Source organism: Schistocerca cancellata, chromosome 9, assembly GCF_023864275.1.
Source record: "Schistocerca cancellata isolate TAMUIC-IGC-003103 chromosome 9, iqSchCanc2.1, whole genome shotgun sequence".
In the NCBI taxonomy this organism is placed as follows: domain Eukaryota; kingdom Metazoa; phylum Arthropoda; class Insecta; order Orthoptera; family Acrididae; genus Schistocerca; species Schistocerca cancellata.
The window spans coordinates 327,530,212-327,549,435 of NC_064634.1; the positions used below are offsets into that span (position 1 = coordinate 327,530,212).

At 38.0% G+C, this 19,224-nt stretch overlaps 1 protein-coding gene across 1 annotated transcript in view; it reads right to left on the reverse strand.

Annotated features, from left to right (window-relative positions):
• Positions 1 to 587: 587 nt before the first annotated feature.
• The window catches only part of LOC126100961 (uncharacterized), a 239,951-nt gene continuing 221,314 nt past the window's right edge, over positions 588 to 19,224 (reverse strand). Inside the window, exons 24-27 of the mRNA XM_049911623.1 lie at positions 9,048 to 9,209; positions 5,146 to 5,242; positions 4,932 to 5,042; positions 588 to 847 (exon numbers count right to left, since the gene is read on the reverse strand). Of these exons, the coding sequence (XP_049767580.1) occupies positions 780 to 847; positions 4,932 to 5,042; positions 5,146 to 5,242; positions 9,048 to 9,209 (438 nt within the window). The 3' untranslated portion in view covers positions 588 to 779. The remainder of the gene's footprint in view (positions 848 to 4,931; positions 5,043 to 5,145; positions 5,243 to 9,047; positions 9,210 to 19,224) is intronic.

Genomic DNA, 19,224 nt, shown 5'->3' on the forward strand with positions numbered 1-19,224 from the left:
CAATGTCACTTGCCTGCAATGGCAACAGGTGGCATGAGTAAATACTCTGCTAAATTTCCATTCACAGTATTCTTTTATTATCTGTATACTATCTTTATTTCCTTGCCTATAAAATTTCATCCAATAACTTGCCATTTCTGAATGAATTCTGAGATTTTTTTACAGTCTGAAGATATTTGGTTTCCATATTACATTTTAATATAATTACCATCTAACTAGTCTTCTGCTACTTGCTGCCTCTGATCATATCTCACTGCCTTCATTCCTGTGTGATTATTTGAAACTATGTTGAAGTTTTGATATCACTGGCCTTTAGAAAACATAACAACCATGTGCAGCACCCATATGGCAGTATTCAACTGTTCTGTGGACTAATGAGTGTGATGCATTATTGATCTCATGAAATCAATGGTGCCCACAATGGCATTCAGACAAAACATACATTTGGTTACCTGGCAAAAATCTCATAGTGAAGTTTAATTGCATATTTATGATTATTCTGCAGCTGTTTGTATCTCTTAAAATGATTAAGTTGTTGTTATATGTTAAATAAGGAAATGGTATACTGAAGAAGATAAAGTTCACTATTTGATGGACTTTGAGATAGATTTATTATTCCCTTCATACATACAAAGAAAAACATATTAAGTCAATAAATTTCTATAGTTTCACAAACTTAAAAAGTACATTAAACAACAAAATATGGTTATACAAAATAAAACTTATTTTCGCAGTGTCTGCACAATGCTATATCTGCAATCAACGTACAGAAGATTCTCCTACAAATCAAACTGTTTGTAATCTGTCATAGCAGCAAGTAATATCTTCTCTGGTGTTGCAGGAGGTGCTGAAAAAAAAATGGATATAATTTTAGAACTATTGTTGGACAATACTGTATCTTTTAAATTTTCCACTTGATTTATGCTACAAATGTCACTCAATTGTTTTGGTATATAAGCTTACAGTATTTCCACAACACAGTCTCAGTTCTGTCTTTAATTCCTTGTAGGATAGGACTTTCACATCTGAGGTAAATTTGAAGAACACAACATGGTGATTAGAGGTCTGCATCTATGTTAACACTGACTTGAACAGCTTGGTGCATGTAGCTCCGTTTAAGTCTGTCAGATATCAATACAGCCAGTCTGGACTGAGGGTGCAGCCACACTTTATTCCCATGATTCTCATTTGAGCATCATACACTCAAGTTGCTTGACCGCCTGCTATAGTTACCCAAGCACTGCTCAATTAACCACTGTAGGATCATGGTGAACGAACGCGAGATGAAGGAGAGTGTGAAAGTGAAACTTGATTCGAAATAATATATCCTGAGTGTGAAAGATGCTGGTTGTAAGGATGTTTGAGAGAGATTTTCATCAATGACTGATAAAGGTGTTGGCTACATGCATTGCGGCGAGTGCTCTATTCTCCTGTCTTACAGATCTGCCTCCACACGTCTGAAGGCATGTCTGCAGATTATGACTAAGTGTAATTTCCAAAGCATTAGTAGTTTCAGTGAAAGCTACACAAATTAAAAAGGTGCTTATAAACGTGTGCCAGAGACACAACATTAGGTATAAGGTTTTGCATGTTATATCAGGAATTTGTAAATGCTGGTTCAGAATTGAGAGATGTAAAGGTTTCCAACATTTTGCTCATCCTGTGATAGTAGTATGAAACACTGAAGGAGAATTCAATGAAACATAAGTGAGTATGATGCCCAACATTATCCAGCCTATAGGCATGTATGCATGTGGATGTACAGCAGATACAGGAATCGACAGATATCAGAAATTGTGTTGCCTATCTAGTAATGTGCACTTTGCTTATCAATATTAGGCACTGTGAAATATGGCATTGATGATAAATCATTTTTCTGAGAAGAATAAAAAAGTATGGCAATTTGTTAAGAGCTACATCAAGGAAACATTATTCAAGTTGTTAGGAGTAAATCCCCAGCATTTTAATAAGATTTCATTTGCAACTGATGAAGGCACTAAAACATGCAAAGCACTGCAATCCTTTCTGCATTATGCATGCATTACACATGTTTTGAACAAAGTCCAGAAAAACATGTTAGACAATGTTTCTTTGATAGATGGGCTTGGGGTGGTTATTCTATGAGTTAATGCTGCTAAAGATAGTGACTATTTCTTGAAGAAAACTGGTGATGTGCATTTGATACGGATAAGCTTGAAGCAAGATAGTGGAGTAAGTGTAACAGCTTATTTACAATGTTACATTATATACTAAGGCAGTATGACAAAATCATGTAACTACTTCTGGAGAGAGGTGTGTCTGAAAAACTTACAGGTTATGACAACAACATTGCAAAAGAACTTGTGCTATTTTTAGGGCCATTCAAAGACGCAACAGGAATGCCAGAAGGCAAGAAGTTAACAACAGTTCAGTTTATTTCGTTATAGGTACACAAACTGAAAAATCATTGTAATATGGAATTTGAAGATGAAAATTGCTTCCTCCCTATTCACACCCATAATGACTATGAACATTAAAGAAATTTGATCCTACATGGATGTGTACTGCCAGTTATTCTTCCAGCTCATGATACTCAATTAGGAATTGGGTTGGGGGAGAGGTATAATTTTTACCCTCTAAAATGTGCCATGTGGTGGCTTGCAGTATGTTGGTCACTGTACTAGACAACTGTGCATTACTATTTGTAAAATGACTCTTAGTGTTCATTAAAAAATGACAATCATTCCACTTGGGACCTGTGGAATGGCACATTAGCTTACTTGTTTTAGTTGTAAATATTTGTCTTGTATTGTTGTTTTTCTGACATGTTCCACATCCTGGAGGACCTCCTCACTACGGATCAATCGGAATGAAAGTAAATCTAATCTAATCTAAACTGATATCCTCCGCTTTCTTATCAAACTCTAGTTATAGCTTTTGTTCTGGCACCGAATTGACAGTAACTATAGCACCTAGAGGGATAGACTACAGTGTCAGACAAGAAATAAGAACCTAATGGTTTTATTCTTGCAATAACAGAAGAAAAGTTGAAATTGTATGTAAAGACATGTACAACATGTGATGTTGTGATTGTATTCTTTCTTATCTGGGGGATGGAGAATAATGAAAACTGGTAATAATAAATATAACAAGACAGCATTGTGTTATACATTTTCTAAGGAAACTAAATTTCACACTACCACTAACATGATTTTAGCCAGTGTGGCCATAACTACCTTTTCAACATCAGCTTTCTGCTAGATAATTGTCAGAGATTTTTTAATGTACACTTGTGATTTCAGGTACTCTCAAAAGAAGTAATCACATACACTCAGTTTAGGTGTCTGTGTAACCTGCAAAATGTCATCCTTGTCTACCCTGGAAACAACTCATTAAGTACCAACATGAACATTCCAGCAGAATTTTTGCTGAAACCATACTCCAATTAAAGACTCTATGATAAAATTTTGAGGTAAGGAGTAGGTTGCACCTCTGTATACTGACAAGAATTAACTTTCAGAGTTCCCTCATCATTTTCAATGAGATATTGATCTTTTATCTCTGTCTGTCATATCCCACAAAACAGTGATCTGAGACAGTAATAGGGCATGTATGCAACAGTTAGGATTTGCAACCCAGTCAGTAAAAAATAATTTCTTTTTTTGCCCTACTCAACATGAGCTTCATCACTCATGTGATATGTGTTTTGACAGTTTCTTATGAAAAGCAAGGATACTTGCTTCCGTCATGATCAACAATATCTTTCATCACAAACAACTATTCTGTATTAGTCCTTTGTGTAAAGTTCTATAAATAATGATTGATTTATTGATTGATTGATGGTGCAAACTGACTGAGATACAGCCACATATTTTTGAAAGGAGAATTGAAGGCTCTGTATCTGTGTTCATCTCACTGAGTCCATGTTATGTGATCTTCTTACACTTTCCACAGGATCAGTGATTTCTCCATTTCAACAGAAGCACTTCCTCAGAAGTTTCTAGTTCATAGGAGTGTTGTATTTTGACAAGAGAATGACCATGCTGTAGAGTACTGAAGTAGAGATGGAACGACCACTGTGTATTCACAAGTGAGCTGTTATTAGAAGAATGTTTTATTGTGAACATATGAGTTGCATTATTGAACAATTCATCTCCACTAAAGTGGCATTCCTTTTGCAAGCACACAGTGTGTGCACTTAGTTCCATAATTGCAGAGCTGCCACTGTCCTGGTATTTACAATGTGCAAGGTTCTCTGAGCCCTCTTTGTGTAATGACTGGAGGACTACATAATGTTGCTGTAAATTATTACAGGTATGTTCAAGTAATGGAAAGTCCCAAATGGAATAAGAGCAATACAGGAAAGATAGATTGCTACTCACCACACAGAGGTGGCATTGAGTCACAGTCAAGCCTAATGAAAAGGAATGTTAGAAATATTTCAGATTTCAGACAAAGTCCTCTTTCAGATGTAGCTCATCCACAGAACCACCATCTTTTTGGGCAGACAGAACTACTTCATATGAAGCAAAGAAAGTCACAGTAACCATGCACAAAGGAGGTTCACCAACCTTTGTTAAGTTAAAATGTGAAATTAGTATTTATGTGTTTTCTGCTTCTAAAGAAGGAGTTCATCCAAAAGCTGAAATATTTCTCACTTTTTCCCATTGTATCTGTCTGTAACTCAACAACACCATTATGTGATGAGTAGCCACCTATCCTTTCCATGTTATTATAGGGTTTGTAAAAGTTATAATTTTTTGTTTCTTCATTATTCTCAAGTGATTAGTTCATGCTTTCTTCAAAGATTAAAAGTTATTTTTTAATGAAGTAAAAATTAAAATGCCATTTATACAAGTCTGAATGAAGCAGCCAACCTTGATACTGGCAAACTATGTCATTCCAATTGTTACTTTAGAACAGCCAAAATATCATAGTGCAGTGATACTTACCAATATCTACCCAGTTGTCTGTGGAACCAGCATCTTTCCTGGCAGAGAGAACAGCTTCACGCAAAGCGAAGAAGGTCACAATACTCATACACAGAGGAGGCTCACCAACCGCTGTAAAGTCAAAATGACAAAATTTATTTACCATTCTTTAGTGAAGAGTATGTAAATGTTTTCTACAGACAATAGGCCAAGGCACTTGTAAAAGTTAAATTACCTTTTGACCGAAGAACACCAAGTGGATTGGGTGCTTTCTTCTTCAGTTCTATGTTGAATTCAATTGGAATGTCTTTAGCTCCAGGTGGTTTGTAGTTCTGAAAGGAAAAATGAAGTTATAATTTTGTTATGCTATGATTTTCAGAAACAAAAACTTTAAAATTAAAATGATGAACAAAATGAAGAGAAGGAAATCAGAAGGATAAATCAAAGACAAAATAAAACTGCCATTTTTTCTTAGAAAAAGTAGAAAGTAAAGCATATTTTACAAAAGACATGGAAACTGTCTAACAATGTACCTTGTAGCCATGGCTTGTGTGTGATGACAATGTGTGTTGATCAATCATGTGTTGTCCAACACCACAGGCAGTCAACTATTACAATTTTGCTGCTCATAAACATTAAAGAAGAATAAATTATAAACTAAATTTTGGAGAAGCAAGTGGCACTGAAGTAAATTTTCAGCTTCAGCTGGCACTCCGGGGATCAGCTTATATTACCAATTGTTGGCGTATGACACAATTTTTATAAACAAAAATTATTCATATGTGCAGTACAAATCATAATGAAGGTGATGTATAAAAAGAGAGCTAATTCAAGACAATCTGAAATATCTATTACTTATGTCTCAGTTGCATATTTTACTAATGCAAGGCATAACAGGTTACTGGGAGTTGTCCATAAATTTCTTTGTACTCAACATGATTCAGTATCATCCCATTAATTATTTGCTATAGCCATCTAATCTTTAGCTTTCATCTCTGGCACCAAATTTTTAAAGCTTTTATTCTCTTCTCATCTGAACTGCTTATTATCCACGTTTCAATTCTGCACAATGTTACAATACAGACAAACAACTTTGGAAAGAAGTTCGTAACATTTAAATTTATATTCAGAGGTACAGTAACAAATTATTCTTTTTCAAAAATATTTTTCTTGAAATTGTCAGTATGCATTTTTTATCCTTTCTACTTTTGTCATCAGTAAAACTCATCTGCTACTTTTGGTGTGCCATTTTATAATCTAAATCTTTCAGTGTTGCCTGATTCAGTTCAACTACATTCCATTGATCTTGTTGTACTATTGTTGTTGTTGTTCAGCTTATAACATTCTTTCAAGACACCATCCATTTCATTCAAATGTTCTTCCATATCCTTTGCTACCTCTGACACAAATTACAATATCATTGATAAACCTCGAAGTTACTATTCTTTCTGCCTGAAATTAAATTTCTTTTCAGAAACTATGCTTTGTTTCCTGTTCTGCTTGCTCAGTGTGCAAATTTAATAACATCAGGAACAGACTACAGCCTTGTCTCACTCCCTTCTCAGCCACTACTTGCTTCTCATGTCTTCCAACTCCTGTAACTAAAGTCTGATATCTGTTCAAGTTTAAATGACCTTTACCTCCCTGTATTTCATATCTGCTATCTTCAGAATTTCAAAGAGTGTATTCCATTCAACATTCTGAAAATCTTCCTCTAAATCTAGAAATGCTACAAATGTAGGTTTCCCTTTCTTCAACCCATCTTCTAAGATGATTCATATTATCAGTATTGCCTCATATGTTCCTATATATCTCTGGAACCCAAACTCATCTTCACTGAGGTCCAGGTCAAATAGTTCTTCCATTCTTCTGTGAATAATTTGTGTCATTATTTTGCAATAATGACTTGTTAAATTAATAATCAGTAATAATGACACTTGTCAGCATATATCTTACATATGACATGGAATACTTCTGTCATGTCAGACTCTCACAAGGATCTCAATAATTCTGAGTGGTTTTTGTCCACTCCAAGGGCTTGTTTCCACTTATATCTTTCAGTGTTCTGTAAAAACTTTCTTGTATTTTCATATCTCCCCTCTAATCTTCATTTACTTCCTCTTTTCTTCCTAAAGTATTGCCATTCTACTTGTACTATGTCTGTTGTTACAGTTCAGTGCTGGCCAAAAGAATTTTTTAATGTGAAATTTTAGACTTGTTCAAATGTGAAGTCTGACAGCACAGCATGGGGAGGAAACACTGTCAATGGCCCAAGAGTGGTGAAGTGGTACAAACAGTTTGGTAAAGGCCTGAAAATGGTATCAAGAGAAGTGCATGGAGGCATTTACTCACCTCTGTCAATGGGGAGTGTGATCAGTGATTAATTCTCAGTGACTTGCTCAGTAACAGTCTTAAACATTGCAACACAGACAAAAAATTGTTTTGTATCCTGTTTCCACTGAATTCAGATTCACCCTATATCCTACTCTGAAGTAGTTGATATCATAAAGTCCTTGAAGAATTTAAATTCTGTAAGCTGGGATAAAATTCCTACAAAACTAATAAAGGCAGTCACCCATAATATTGCACATCCTCTGTCCCTTATAATCAGTCAATCTTTTGAGGAAGGATATTTTCCCAATAGACTGAAATATGATGAAATACAACCCATTTATAAAAAAGGCAAACATGATGAAGTGGGTAATTATTGACCAATCTCCTTGGAATCAATATTTTCCAAAATATTTGGAAGAGTATGGCATGTAACCAGATACTTAACTCTAATAATCTGTATAATATCATCCAGAACAATCAGCATTGTTTACAAAGAGGATACTGCACTGTGCAAGCTATCAATGAACTTATTACAAAGTTAGTAGTAGTTTAGATAATAAAATAAATGCAGCAGGCCTATTTTGTGACCTAACTAAAGCTTTTGACACATTAGCCCACAAACTACTACTTTGTAAGCAATAACAAAATGGTTTTAGTGAATATTCACTGAGTTGGATGTCATCTTACCTATTAAACAGGAAACATAAAGTAGTAATAGAAAAAAATTGTAAGATATTCTTCTCAAGTTGAAACAAAGCAGAACAAGGTGTGGCACAAAGATCTATCCTTGGGCCAATGCTATTCTTGTATTACATACATGACATGCCAACTAACATAAATTCAGACATAATTCTCTACACAGATGTTTCAACAGTCATTAGAGCCATTGCAGGTGCAGAAAAAGGACAGTCATGCAGACCCCTGTTCAATGCCCTTGATCTTATGCCTGTTCCTGGCCTCCATAACTATGAGATAATTAAGTTTTCTAAACAAAACACTCAACTTTTTAAAAATAACCTGTTTAATTATGACCATCAAACAAGAAACGATCTCATTATCAACTCATAGGATAAAACTGCTGGAGGAGATAAATTAACATATTATGTATGAGGCTGGGAAATAAAATCTGTGAAAAATTTAAAAATTATGAATCACAAGAATTTACTTAGCAAGTAAATATTAGTACTATGTTGAAGAATTTATGACTCACTGTCACAAATAGCTATGCCTGATGTTTAATTTTATTCTATTTATTACTACTTAGTTACTTTAAGTAAATATTTTTCTCAATTTTACTTTATTTTCAACATGAATATATTAAATCATTTACAAAACAGTTGTAAATTATTCTGTATATTTACAATTAGAAAGTAGCCTCAAATTGACAAATCACCTATGTCCCAATCATTTGATTGTATATTACTTGTTTTGTGACAATATAGTCTCTATGCTGTTCTGTTCTAATAATAATACATGAGAATTTACTTTTCTATTAATATGTGTAAAACTGGGTACCAAATCATCTTACGTTTAGTCAGAAGTGGACACATCAGACAATTTGTAAACTGATTTTCACCCGATTTTTGAATCAAAGTTGAGTGTTTGCAATCAGTTAGCATATTCAGTGAAACATGGATAATTTTATCCTAGAGCTATATATGAAGCAGCATGGTGTGACGTCATACACAACCCTCCAACAAAAAATCAAAATGCAACCATCTGTTGGGGTGTGGTCTTTTGGAAGATGGAACAAGAGGTCATAGACAACATAAAATCGCAAGGAAAATAGGTAACCACAATTACCCATGTTCTGTTTGTCAGCACTTTTCCAGTTTCTTCATCATAAACAATGTACTCCTTCAGCCAATAACCAAGTCCCATAACAAATGCACCTTCAATTTGACCCACATCTATATCAGGATTCATGCTTATACCAACGTCTTCCAAGATATCTACACGGAGTACCTGGAACATCATGGATCAAACATATAAATAACTCTTACAGTTCAACTAATAATTATAAGTTGCAACAAAGGAAAACACTTGTTACGTAACCAAAAGTTGTAAATGATTTCTAACAAATCTGGAGTTTCAGTTTGGCTTAAGGAATTTATTCTGTTATAAGCAGTATGCTGAAGAAGCAACATAGGAAATAACTAATGATTCATTTTGCTTTCAGTTCTGAATAGTGCGCAGCACTAAAATAAATTCAGAAAGTTATTGAAAAATCTTATTCCATTATCTGTGAAACAAATACTAACAAAGAGATAGAGGGGCTGGCCAGTACTTACCTCAGCTCAGTACAACTGATAGATTCACAAAACAGAACAGAAAATTTACATTCCTCGCTTTCAGAACTTTGTTCCTTCATCAGGGAGGAGAGAGGGGAAAAAGGGGAAGAAGGGAAAGTGGATTCAGTTACTCACAACCCAGGTTATGAAGCAACAGGAAAAGGTAAACAGGGAGGGTAGCAAGGATGGAGGCAAGGCTGTCAGAGGGAAGCCAAAGATATTCTACTGTTAAATTCTGTGGCAGCTTCAAATCAAAGAGGATGCATAGAGAAGTAAAGAGGTATATAATATAAAGATAAACACAACTATGTGGGATGAAAAGATGTGTGAATGGCTGAAGAGGAGAGGAAAAAAGTTGAAGACTGAAGAGTAAATGGGAGTGAGGTTGGTTAACGTAGGTTCAGTCCAGGGGGATGGCGGGATGAAAGAATGTGTTGGAGTGCAAGTTCCCATCTCTGCAGTTCTGAGGGACTGGTGTTGGGTGGGAGAAGCCAAATGGCACATACATTGTAGCAGGTTCCTAGGTCCTTAGAATTATGCTGGACAGCATGCTCTGCTACTGGGTATTGGACATCTCCTAGGCGGACAGTTTGTCTGTGCGTGTTCATGCGCCCAGCCAGTTTAGTTGTTGTCATAATGATGTAAAAGGTTGTGCAGTGCAGGCATGTCAGCTGATAAATGACACGTGTTGTTTCACATGTGGCCCTGCCTTGAATTGAGTATGTTTTACCAGTAGCGGGACTGGAGTAGGTGGTTGTGGGGGGATGCATGGGGCAGGTCTTGCAGTGGGGCCGGTTACAGGGGTAGGAACTGCTGGGTAGAGAAGGTGGTCTGGGAATATTGTAGGGTTTGACAAGGATGTTATGAAGGTTAGGGGGGCAACAAAAGGCAACTCTGGATGGTGCAGGGAGAATATTGTCAAGGGATGATCTCATTTCAGGGCTTGACTTGAGAAAGTCATATCCCTAGCAGAGTAATTTGTTGACGTATTCGAGGCCAGGATAATATTGGGTGACAAAGGGGATGCTTCTGTGTGGTCTGGGGGTATGAACATTGTTGTTGGACGGGGAGGAATGTATTGCTCAGGAGATCTGTTTGTGGACAAGGTGTGCAGGATAGTTGCGGGAGAGGAAAGCACTGGTCAGGTTATTGGTGTAATTGTTGAGGGATTCGTCACTGGAGCAGATACATTTGCCATGAATACCTAGGCTGTAGGGAAGGGAGTGTTTGATGTGGAATGGATGGCAGCTATCAAAGTGAAGGTACTGTTGTTTGTTTGTGGATTTGATGTGAACAGAGATGTGGATGTGAGCTTCAACAAGATGAAGGTCAACATCCAGGAAGGTGGCTTGGGTTTTGGAGAAGAACCAGGTGGAATTCAGATTCGAAAAGGAGTTCAGGTTATGGAGGAATTTAAGGAGTGTTTCTTCACCATGAGTCCAGACCACAAAGATGTCATCTATAAACCTATACCAGGCCAGGGGCTTCTCTCACCCAACACCAGTCCCTTGGAACTGCGGAGATGAGAACTTGCACTCTAACACATCCTTTCATACTGCCATCCCCCTGGACTGAACCTACGTTAACCAACCTCACTCCCATTTACTCTTCAATCTTCAACTTTTTCCCTCTCCTCTTCAGCCATTCACACATCTTTTCATCCCACATAGTTGTGTTTATCTTTATATTATATACCTCTTTACTTCTGTATGCATCCTCTTTGATTTGAAGCTGCCACAGTACTTAACAGTAGAATATCTTTGGCTTCCCTCTGACAGCCATGCCTCCATCCTTGCTACCCTCCCTGTTTACCTTTCCCTGTTGCTTCATAACCTGGGTTGTGAGTAACTGAATCCACTTTCTCTTCTTCCCTTTTTTCCCCTCTCTTCTCCCTGATGAAGGAACAAAGTTCCAAAAGCTAGGAATGTAAATTTTCTGTTCTGTTTTGTGAATCTATCAGTTGTACTGAGGTGAGGTAAGTTCTGGCCAGCCCCTCTATCTCTTAGTATTTGTTTCACATCTTAATATAAGATTTTCCATTAATCATTTATTCCATTATCTCTCATTTCTGTATTAATAAATATGACAATGTTCTTAAAGTGCAAATGAAATTAGATTTTTTGACAGGTATGAGCATCTAATGCTCCATAGATGTAGTAGCTATAGTATAGCACTCTTAGAGGTAAGCATGGAAGTAATAGCAAAAATGAACTAAGAGTATGTGATCAATGGAATGGCATTGAGGTTGTATCAGTAGCAATGCATACACAGTGGTACCTCTTACCTCACAACTGTGCTGGAGCATCAGAAGAAGCATCAAGTGGACACATTTGGTGCATGGAAATGATGGAGGCACCTGTTGTACACTTGCAGTGTGTGATTGGAATGACAAGGACAGAGACAAGGGCAGAAGCAGACTATTTTAATGCAAGACAAGGAAATACATGGAAATTTGTTTTATTTTATTTTATGAGTGGCAAAAATGTGTTGTTACACTTTTTTAGTCTTATTGTATAGTATTGTGAGCTGTGTGTTGGCGACTTGATGATGAGGGCATTGCCTCCCAAAACATTTTGTTATATCATATGAGATACAGTTAAATGTGTTCAATGCTACCACTTATTACTAAAAATCAAGCAATCAAATGCAGTTCAAGAAAGAAGAATAGAAGCTAATGTCATACAACAGTCCTTGATAAAGCTTCCCCAAATCTTCTTTTCTGGTGTCCTCCCTGTGTTGTTACATCATACTGTCATTACCACAAAGAAAATGTTGTGTGCAGTCTAATTTTATTGCAGTCATTTTTCTCTGTCACTCTTGATATTCTACAAATACAGCTAAAGGAGACAGGGCAACTGCTGAAAATGATAGTGGATGATCAAGTGTGTGGATAATACTGTAAAGAAAGATCCAGGAAGAGGAGCAATGAAAAACTAATGAACGAAAAAAGTTGTAACTGGATACAAAGATGGCTACTGGAAAGAAAGGGGCAGTGTAAAAGAGAAGGCTCAGGCTTATGACAAAAGAAGAATTAAAATATGGAAGGAGAACTAGAACATTCAAATGTAAAAGTTCTAAATCAGTCACATGGGTAAAAGTTATCTTGAAACTTCCTGGCAGATCAATACAGTGAACTGCACTGAGACTCAAACTCAGGACCTGTGAAGTTTTGAAGATAGGAGATGAGGTACTTATGGAAGTAAAGCTGTGAAGATGCATTATGATTATGCTTGGGTAGCTCAGTTGGTATAGCATTTGGCCACCAAAGGCAAACCTCTTGAGTTTGAGTCTCAGTTCAGCATATAGTTTTGATCTGGCAGAAGTTTCATATCAGTGTAAACTCCACTGCAGGTTGAAAAATTCATTTAAGATTTATCTTCTTTCATGTACAAATAACTAATTGAAAGAACAAATGACAACATAAAATTAGTGTGTCAATATTTTGTATGCACAAATGATGGAAATATAAACATCTTAAACCAATCCATGCCCATAAAACTTGACCAATATTTGAATTAGATTGGAAAACATTTTATACTGAAAGAATTCTGTAGATCATAAATGGTATAACTGTTAATGTACATCTGATAATGCCAGAAAACCTGAGGGAGACCAAGCAGTGCTGGATACAAGATTGAGGGTGAAGAGTAAAGTGGGAAATGCTGTTTTCAACAGAATGAACAGTGAGTAAATGAACAGGTTTGTTTCCAAATAAGACACATGAAACTTACCATCAATGTTTACTGTATTCTGGAGATATTTTCAGTGAAATACTTATACAAAGATAAATGGAGGTAAGAAATCAAATTAAATGCAATCACTCTGTGAGGAGCCACCAGTAACCATGCACCCCTTTATATCAAAATACTCAGAAAATATCCCCAAACAACCTTTGTAATTTAAAACCTGGATCAAATTTTGGTTCATTTCATTTATTTAAAATCCCTGACATTAATATGAGGATCTTATTCAAGCAAGTTGACCATCTATTTGTGACATGTGAAAATTTGTGCTGGATTGGAACTAAAACCTGGATTTCCTGATTATCACAAGATTTCATCTCAACCATTTTGGCTATTTGCGTATGCTTCCTGGACCAATCCATACCTTCATATGTCACAGTCTACTTACTTATACCATAGCCCCCAATATTCACTACCTAATGCTCATTATTAATTGGATTCCCTTGCAGTGACAATGAGACTAAAACTTGAGACCACCATTGTTATCATCATATTCCATTCTGGGGTTGTAATATTTTACTCACATATCTAAAAGAACAAAAATTATTGCAAATCCACAGCTGTATGAAATAATTTGAAATTAATTTGCTGACGGTGATAGGTGGGAAATCCAGGTTAGAGTTCCATTCCGGCACAAATTTTCTTGTCACTAATAGGTAGTGCATCTGAACCTAATACAGCTGATGGTGAAGAATTTGCAGCCAGCAAATAAAATTCCAATTATTTCATACACATGCGGATCATCAATAATATTTGTTCTTTCAGGCATGGAAGTAAAGTTATTACATCTTATTCTTGCAATGAAATCAACGAGAAAGATAAGTTTGCTACTTCATTATCATTTTGGCACAAGATTGAAAACTGGATCTCTTTCTCCACTTCATTCATGATCTATACTTCATTTTTATGATTACCAGTTCTGAACACTCTATCTCATAAGTAAGGTGTTGCAAAATGTATCAAAACTCATAGGATCTTGTTAGGAAATGAACTTAAATTTCAGTTTGCAGTCTGAAGAAATATCAATAAATTGCTCTTGCTCTTCATTGGCAGGTATTGATAAAAGTTCTATACTGAAAGAATCTTTTCTCCTGTTGTGTTGATCAACTTCTTCTGGAAAGTCCAGAAGCAGTGATCAATTCAGTGTTCAAAGATATTACAAATGTATGTTAGCCTCAAAACAAAGTCACTACCTATTAACTTCTTGGAACTCAAATGTTTCTCTTGAAATAAGAGCAAATTTAATTCCTGAGTTCATACACCTTTTTCATGATATGAAAGCCAGTGAGAGCTGTTGTAATAAATTAGAGAAATGTGCTCAGCCCCCGATATTACTGCACATTTGTTGAAAATATCTTGACTTAAATGGCTGACTTTTAATGACATTTACGACTTCAGTCACTGATTGAATGCCATGAAAGGCAGGGCTTATGTGCCCAAGTTGCATGAAGAGCCTCTTTCTGGATCACAGCTCACAAACCATGGTGCAGCAACCATTCTAGGACCTCCATCTCTCCACATGTCTACACAATTTTCCCAGTTAATATTATTTTCTTCCATTAAAGAGTGTAGTAGCGCTTACATATACATAATTGTAGTTACATGTAGCTAAAATAGCAAAGAGCAAGTTTTTCAACCAAATGATCATTAAGGTCATCTGCCACATTGGGTTTTTGAAAACGAATGCAAAGTCACATATGCCAGTTACTTGGCAGTTGATACATCTATCATAATACGCACAATGTCTACAGCAGTTGAGAAATAAGGTCTTCTGCTATGGTGGAAGGTTCCTTGATCTTTGATACAGGGTAGGAAACTTTGAATGATGAAAGAAGAGCTGTAGTACAAACTGTAGCTTACTTAGTGAAGTTTTTTATTTTCATTTCTTTCACCTTGTGCAAAAGGTGTTCTCATGGTTTGTTTACCAAACTACTAGGATTTGACTTCACATGTTGTTTCATTTTATTAAGAAGCGTGCATTAGAAAGCTAGGGCTTTGGAAAAAATGACACTGTGGTCATTCTTCATTTCCAACAGTAATACGTGTAATACTGTAGTTCAAGTAACTATCATCATAGTTCCCACATGACACATTTGAAATATCATATTTTGTACTTATATTTAAAAATTTGACAATTCTGACAGAGACACACAAATCACAGAAGATAAACAGTAATTAGAAATGATCTGAATTCCACAAAAATAATTTTCAAGTTGATTTTTACTGAATAAATGCAAATAAATTGCACAGTACAATTCAAATGCCATCTGCCACATTATCATAGTAACAGCCCTTACTTGCTGGCCAAGTAGATATCATTGGTAGTGTAGACATTATTCCTTTACTCAGAAACAAAATAAACCAGATTATTATTCTCATGAAAAAGTCCCAATGCCACTGCTGAAAGGCCATGCCCCTGGGAGCTGCAATACACAGTTCGCAAACCCCTGCTTTAAGGAGGAAAAATCTGAAATTTCATATCTGCCATTACTAAGTCTTTGCCATACATACACTGATGAGCCAAAATGTTATGACCATTGCCCACCATGATGCTGGCTGCCACCTGGTGGTGTTATGGGCACATGATGCAGTAACAAAAGTACGCAAGAGGAGCAGACACAGACAGGGAATCACCCTGGTAAAGACATGGGCTGGAAATGAGGAAATCTGTTGAGATAAGCAACTTTGACAAATGAATGATTATTATTATGCAGAGCCTTTGAACCAGTATGTTGAAAATAGTGACACCACTTGAATGTTAATGTGCCATTGTCATGGGCATCTACAGAAATCCTAGGCACTGAATGGTTGGTTGTCCAAAGTTCTCCACAGAATGTGGGGTTTGGAGGATTCTCTGCTCTGCAAAGTAAGGTAGATGATGACCTATGGCATCTCTGCTGAAAGAAGACAATGCTGGTGCATGTACAAGTGTTTTGGAGCACACGGACCATTGTACATTGTTGAACATGCAGGTCCGCAGCAGACAACCCCTACTGGTTCACATGTCGACCCAACAACATCATCAATTATAACTGCAGTGGATATAGGACCATCAGTATTTGACTGTCAGTCAAAGGAAACATATTGGCTCTTTGAGTGAATCACATTTTTGCTACATCAGGTTGCTGGTTGTCTCCACAGACACTGTCACTGAGATGAGCAGCAGCTCAAAACGTGCAGCATACCATGGATGCAGACTGGTGAGAGCAGTATTATGCTATGGGAGACATTCTCCTGCACTTTCATGGAAGTAATCAAATACAAACTGACAACTGAAATCACCTGCATCACTTCATGCTTGATGTCTTCCCGATGGCAATGTGATCTTTCAGCAATGTAACTGTCCATGTCTCAGAGCCAGAACCATGCTGCAGTGGTTTGAGGAGCATTGTAGTGGACTTAAATTGATGTCTTGGGAACCAAAGTAGCCTGCTGTAAATACTATGAAACCCATCTGGGTCACTGTCAGGTGTCATCACCGCATAGGCAAATCAGCGGCCATTACTTAAGTGAATTACATGACCTGTGCACATACATCTGAGGGAATATGATATAGTTGTACATAAACAACTAGAATTCTCTCAGATACAGATTTATTAGCACTTTGCTTCTACACAGATACAAGTCCGGAGGCTAACTGCCGCTAGTGGCCAACATCCTCCCCAAAGCCCTCTCCTCAAAGATAGCACACTTATACACAGAACAAATATCGATATTTATGGCGCTCTATGCCACATAGCTCACCCTCCCCCCTGCACAGTATGGAGTACGTCCTGTGAATGGGGGGGGGGGGGGGTGAGAAGTTAGGAAGGTAATGTACAGTTCTTCCGCATCAGGCGGGGAAGCAGTCGACTGGTAGGAGACCGGGGGATGAAACCTGGCGGCACGTCGACGGTGAAGTCAGCAAGCGACGCTGGTGGCTGAAGACGACGTCCCGTCCTGGAGTGGAGGTGTAGCACTTCGTCAGCATGCAGGCAGAGAATCACCTTGCCAGAAGGCCTAACAAAGGCATGTAAATTTCCACATGCAGCACTTCTGCTCAATTTAAAGTGGCGCACCACATGAGTTTCTGCACTTCCTCCCTCAACATTGTCACACGCGAGTACCACACAAATTGTATCGCCATCTATGACAACAGATAATTTATGTATGTCATCAGGGTGTACATGTGTTGTGAATTCTTGGGTGACACCTGTACGAGCAATGGTAGGGAGGCAGGGAGGTGTGGGAAAGCCATGGCAGTGGGAAGCATCTGCGAAGAGGGGGGTGGCAGGTGCACTGGACTGCACAGGCGACAACCTCAGGCGGTCATCTGACAGACGAGGGAGCATGACCGAAGCCAACGAGGAGCCAGCGTGGCTTGAATGGTGAGACAAAGAGCTGTCACACGAAGATGGTAACACAGTGGTAGAATCCGAGTGGTTGGCAGTTTGACTGTGAGGGCTGTGAGGAGTGAAACCTCAAAAACATTGGCCACTCGAATTAGATGAAGGCGGAGAAGAAGCAGTGCTCGGCAGAGAAGCATGCTGTGGAAAATCAATACTCGAATGTATGGTATGAGAAGATCGATGGCCGCTTGAAGCAGGAGTTGGAGAAATAGGGGCAGAATCAGGGAGGTTCACCTGAGGCTCAATGGAAGCTGGTTTCACTCGGTTGAGTGAGACCGTGGTTACAGAGTCTTTTATGAGGAGATCCATGTTATTCTCAGAGCGTTTGATGACCTTGTAAGGACCTGTGTAGGGTGACTGAAGCAGGGCTTTGATTGAGTCATCTCTGAGAAACACGTACTCACAAGAGTCTAGCGTGCACGGTACGTACACGCGTTGAGGTGTATGAGTAGCCAGAGGTGGCGGCTGAATTTTGCTGCAGTGCAAGCGCACTCACTTGAGAAGTGAAGGGAGTTCAGAGAGCCATGGAAGTGGGGTGGGAGTGACTAATTCTCCATGCAAAACCAGAGGTTGGCCATACACAAACTTGGCTACGGAACACTTGAGGTCTTCCTTGAAAGTCGCACGAAGGCCAAGAAGCACGAAGGGCAGTGCTTCTGTTCATAGTGAGTCATGGCAATGCAAGGCAGACTTTAAGGTGCGATGCCATTGGTTGACAAGCCAATTGCTTTGAGGGTGGTATCCAGAAGTATGAATTTTGACAATACCACACATTTTACATAAGTCGGAGAAAACTGAAGACTCAAATTGTCGTCCCTGGTCAGTGGTGAGGTAAACAGGTGAGCCAGATCTAGAGATTGATGCATATAAGAATGCTTGACTTACTGTCTCAGAGGTAATGTTCAGAATAGGCACAGTCTCAGCCCACCGAGTCATCCTGTCAATAGCTGTAAACAAGTAACGGAAACCCTCAGAGGGGGGCAAAGGGCCTATGAGGTCCATATGAACATGGTGAAACCGGCCTGGCCGTTGGGCAAAACAGCCAAGGGGTGGGGAAGTGTGCCTGGAAACTTTGTTCTGTTGACACAACACACATGCCCTGACCCAGGACTGACAGTCATGGCGCATGTCTCTCCAGACTAACCGTTCAGCTACCAGATTTGCCAAATGTTTGGATAGCACTCAGAATATTTCTCAGCTACCTATTTAATGAAATATTGCACAAGCAGAACACCAATGTTTGAAATCAAGGAAACTGTCATGGCATACAACAAACAACCTTCTTGGTTCCTCCTACAAAGTCAATGATTCATGAAAAATCTAGTGGGAGCAGTCATCAGTATTCAAAAAAATGTCTACTTGAGAACTCTTCCACACAGATACAAGGATTCAGTCTCCCCAGGCATCAATGGAGGACCATGAACTGAATTCAAACTGTACAAAGCAGATGCGATTACCTACTTCACAAGTGGGAATGTGCAGGTTGTGCAAATTGTAACTGTAGCGCTTCCTTACAGTCAGTCCACCATATTGTTGCTGACTGTCCCCTTTGAGCATA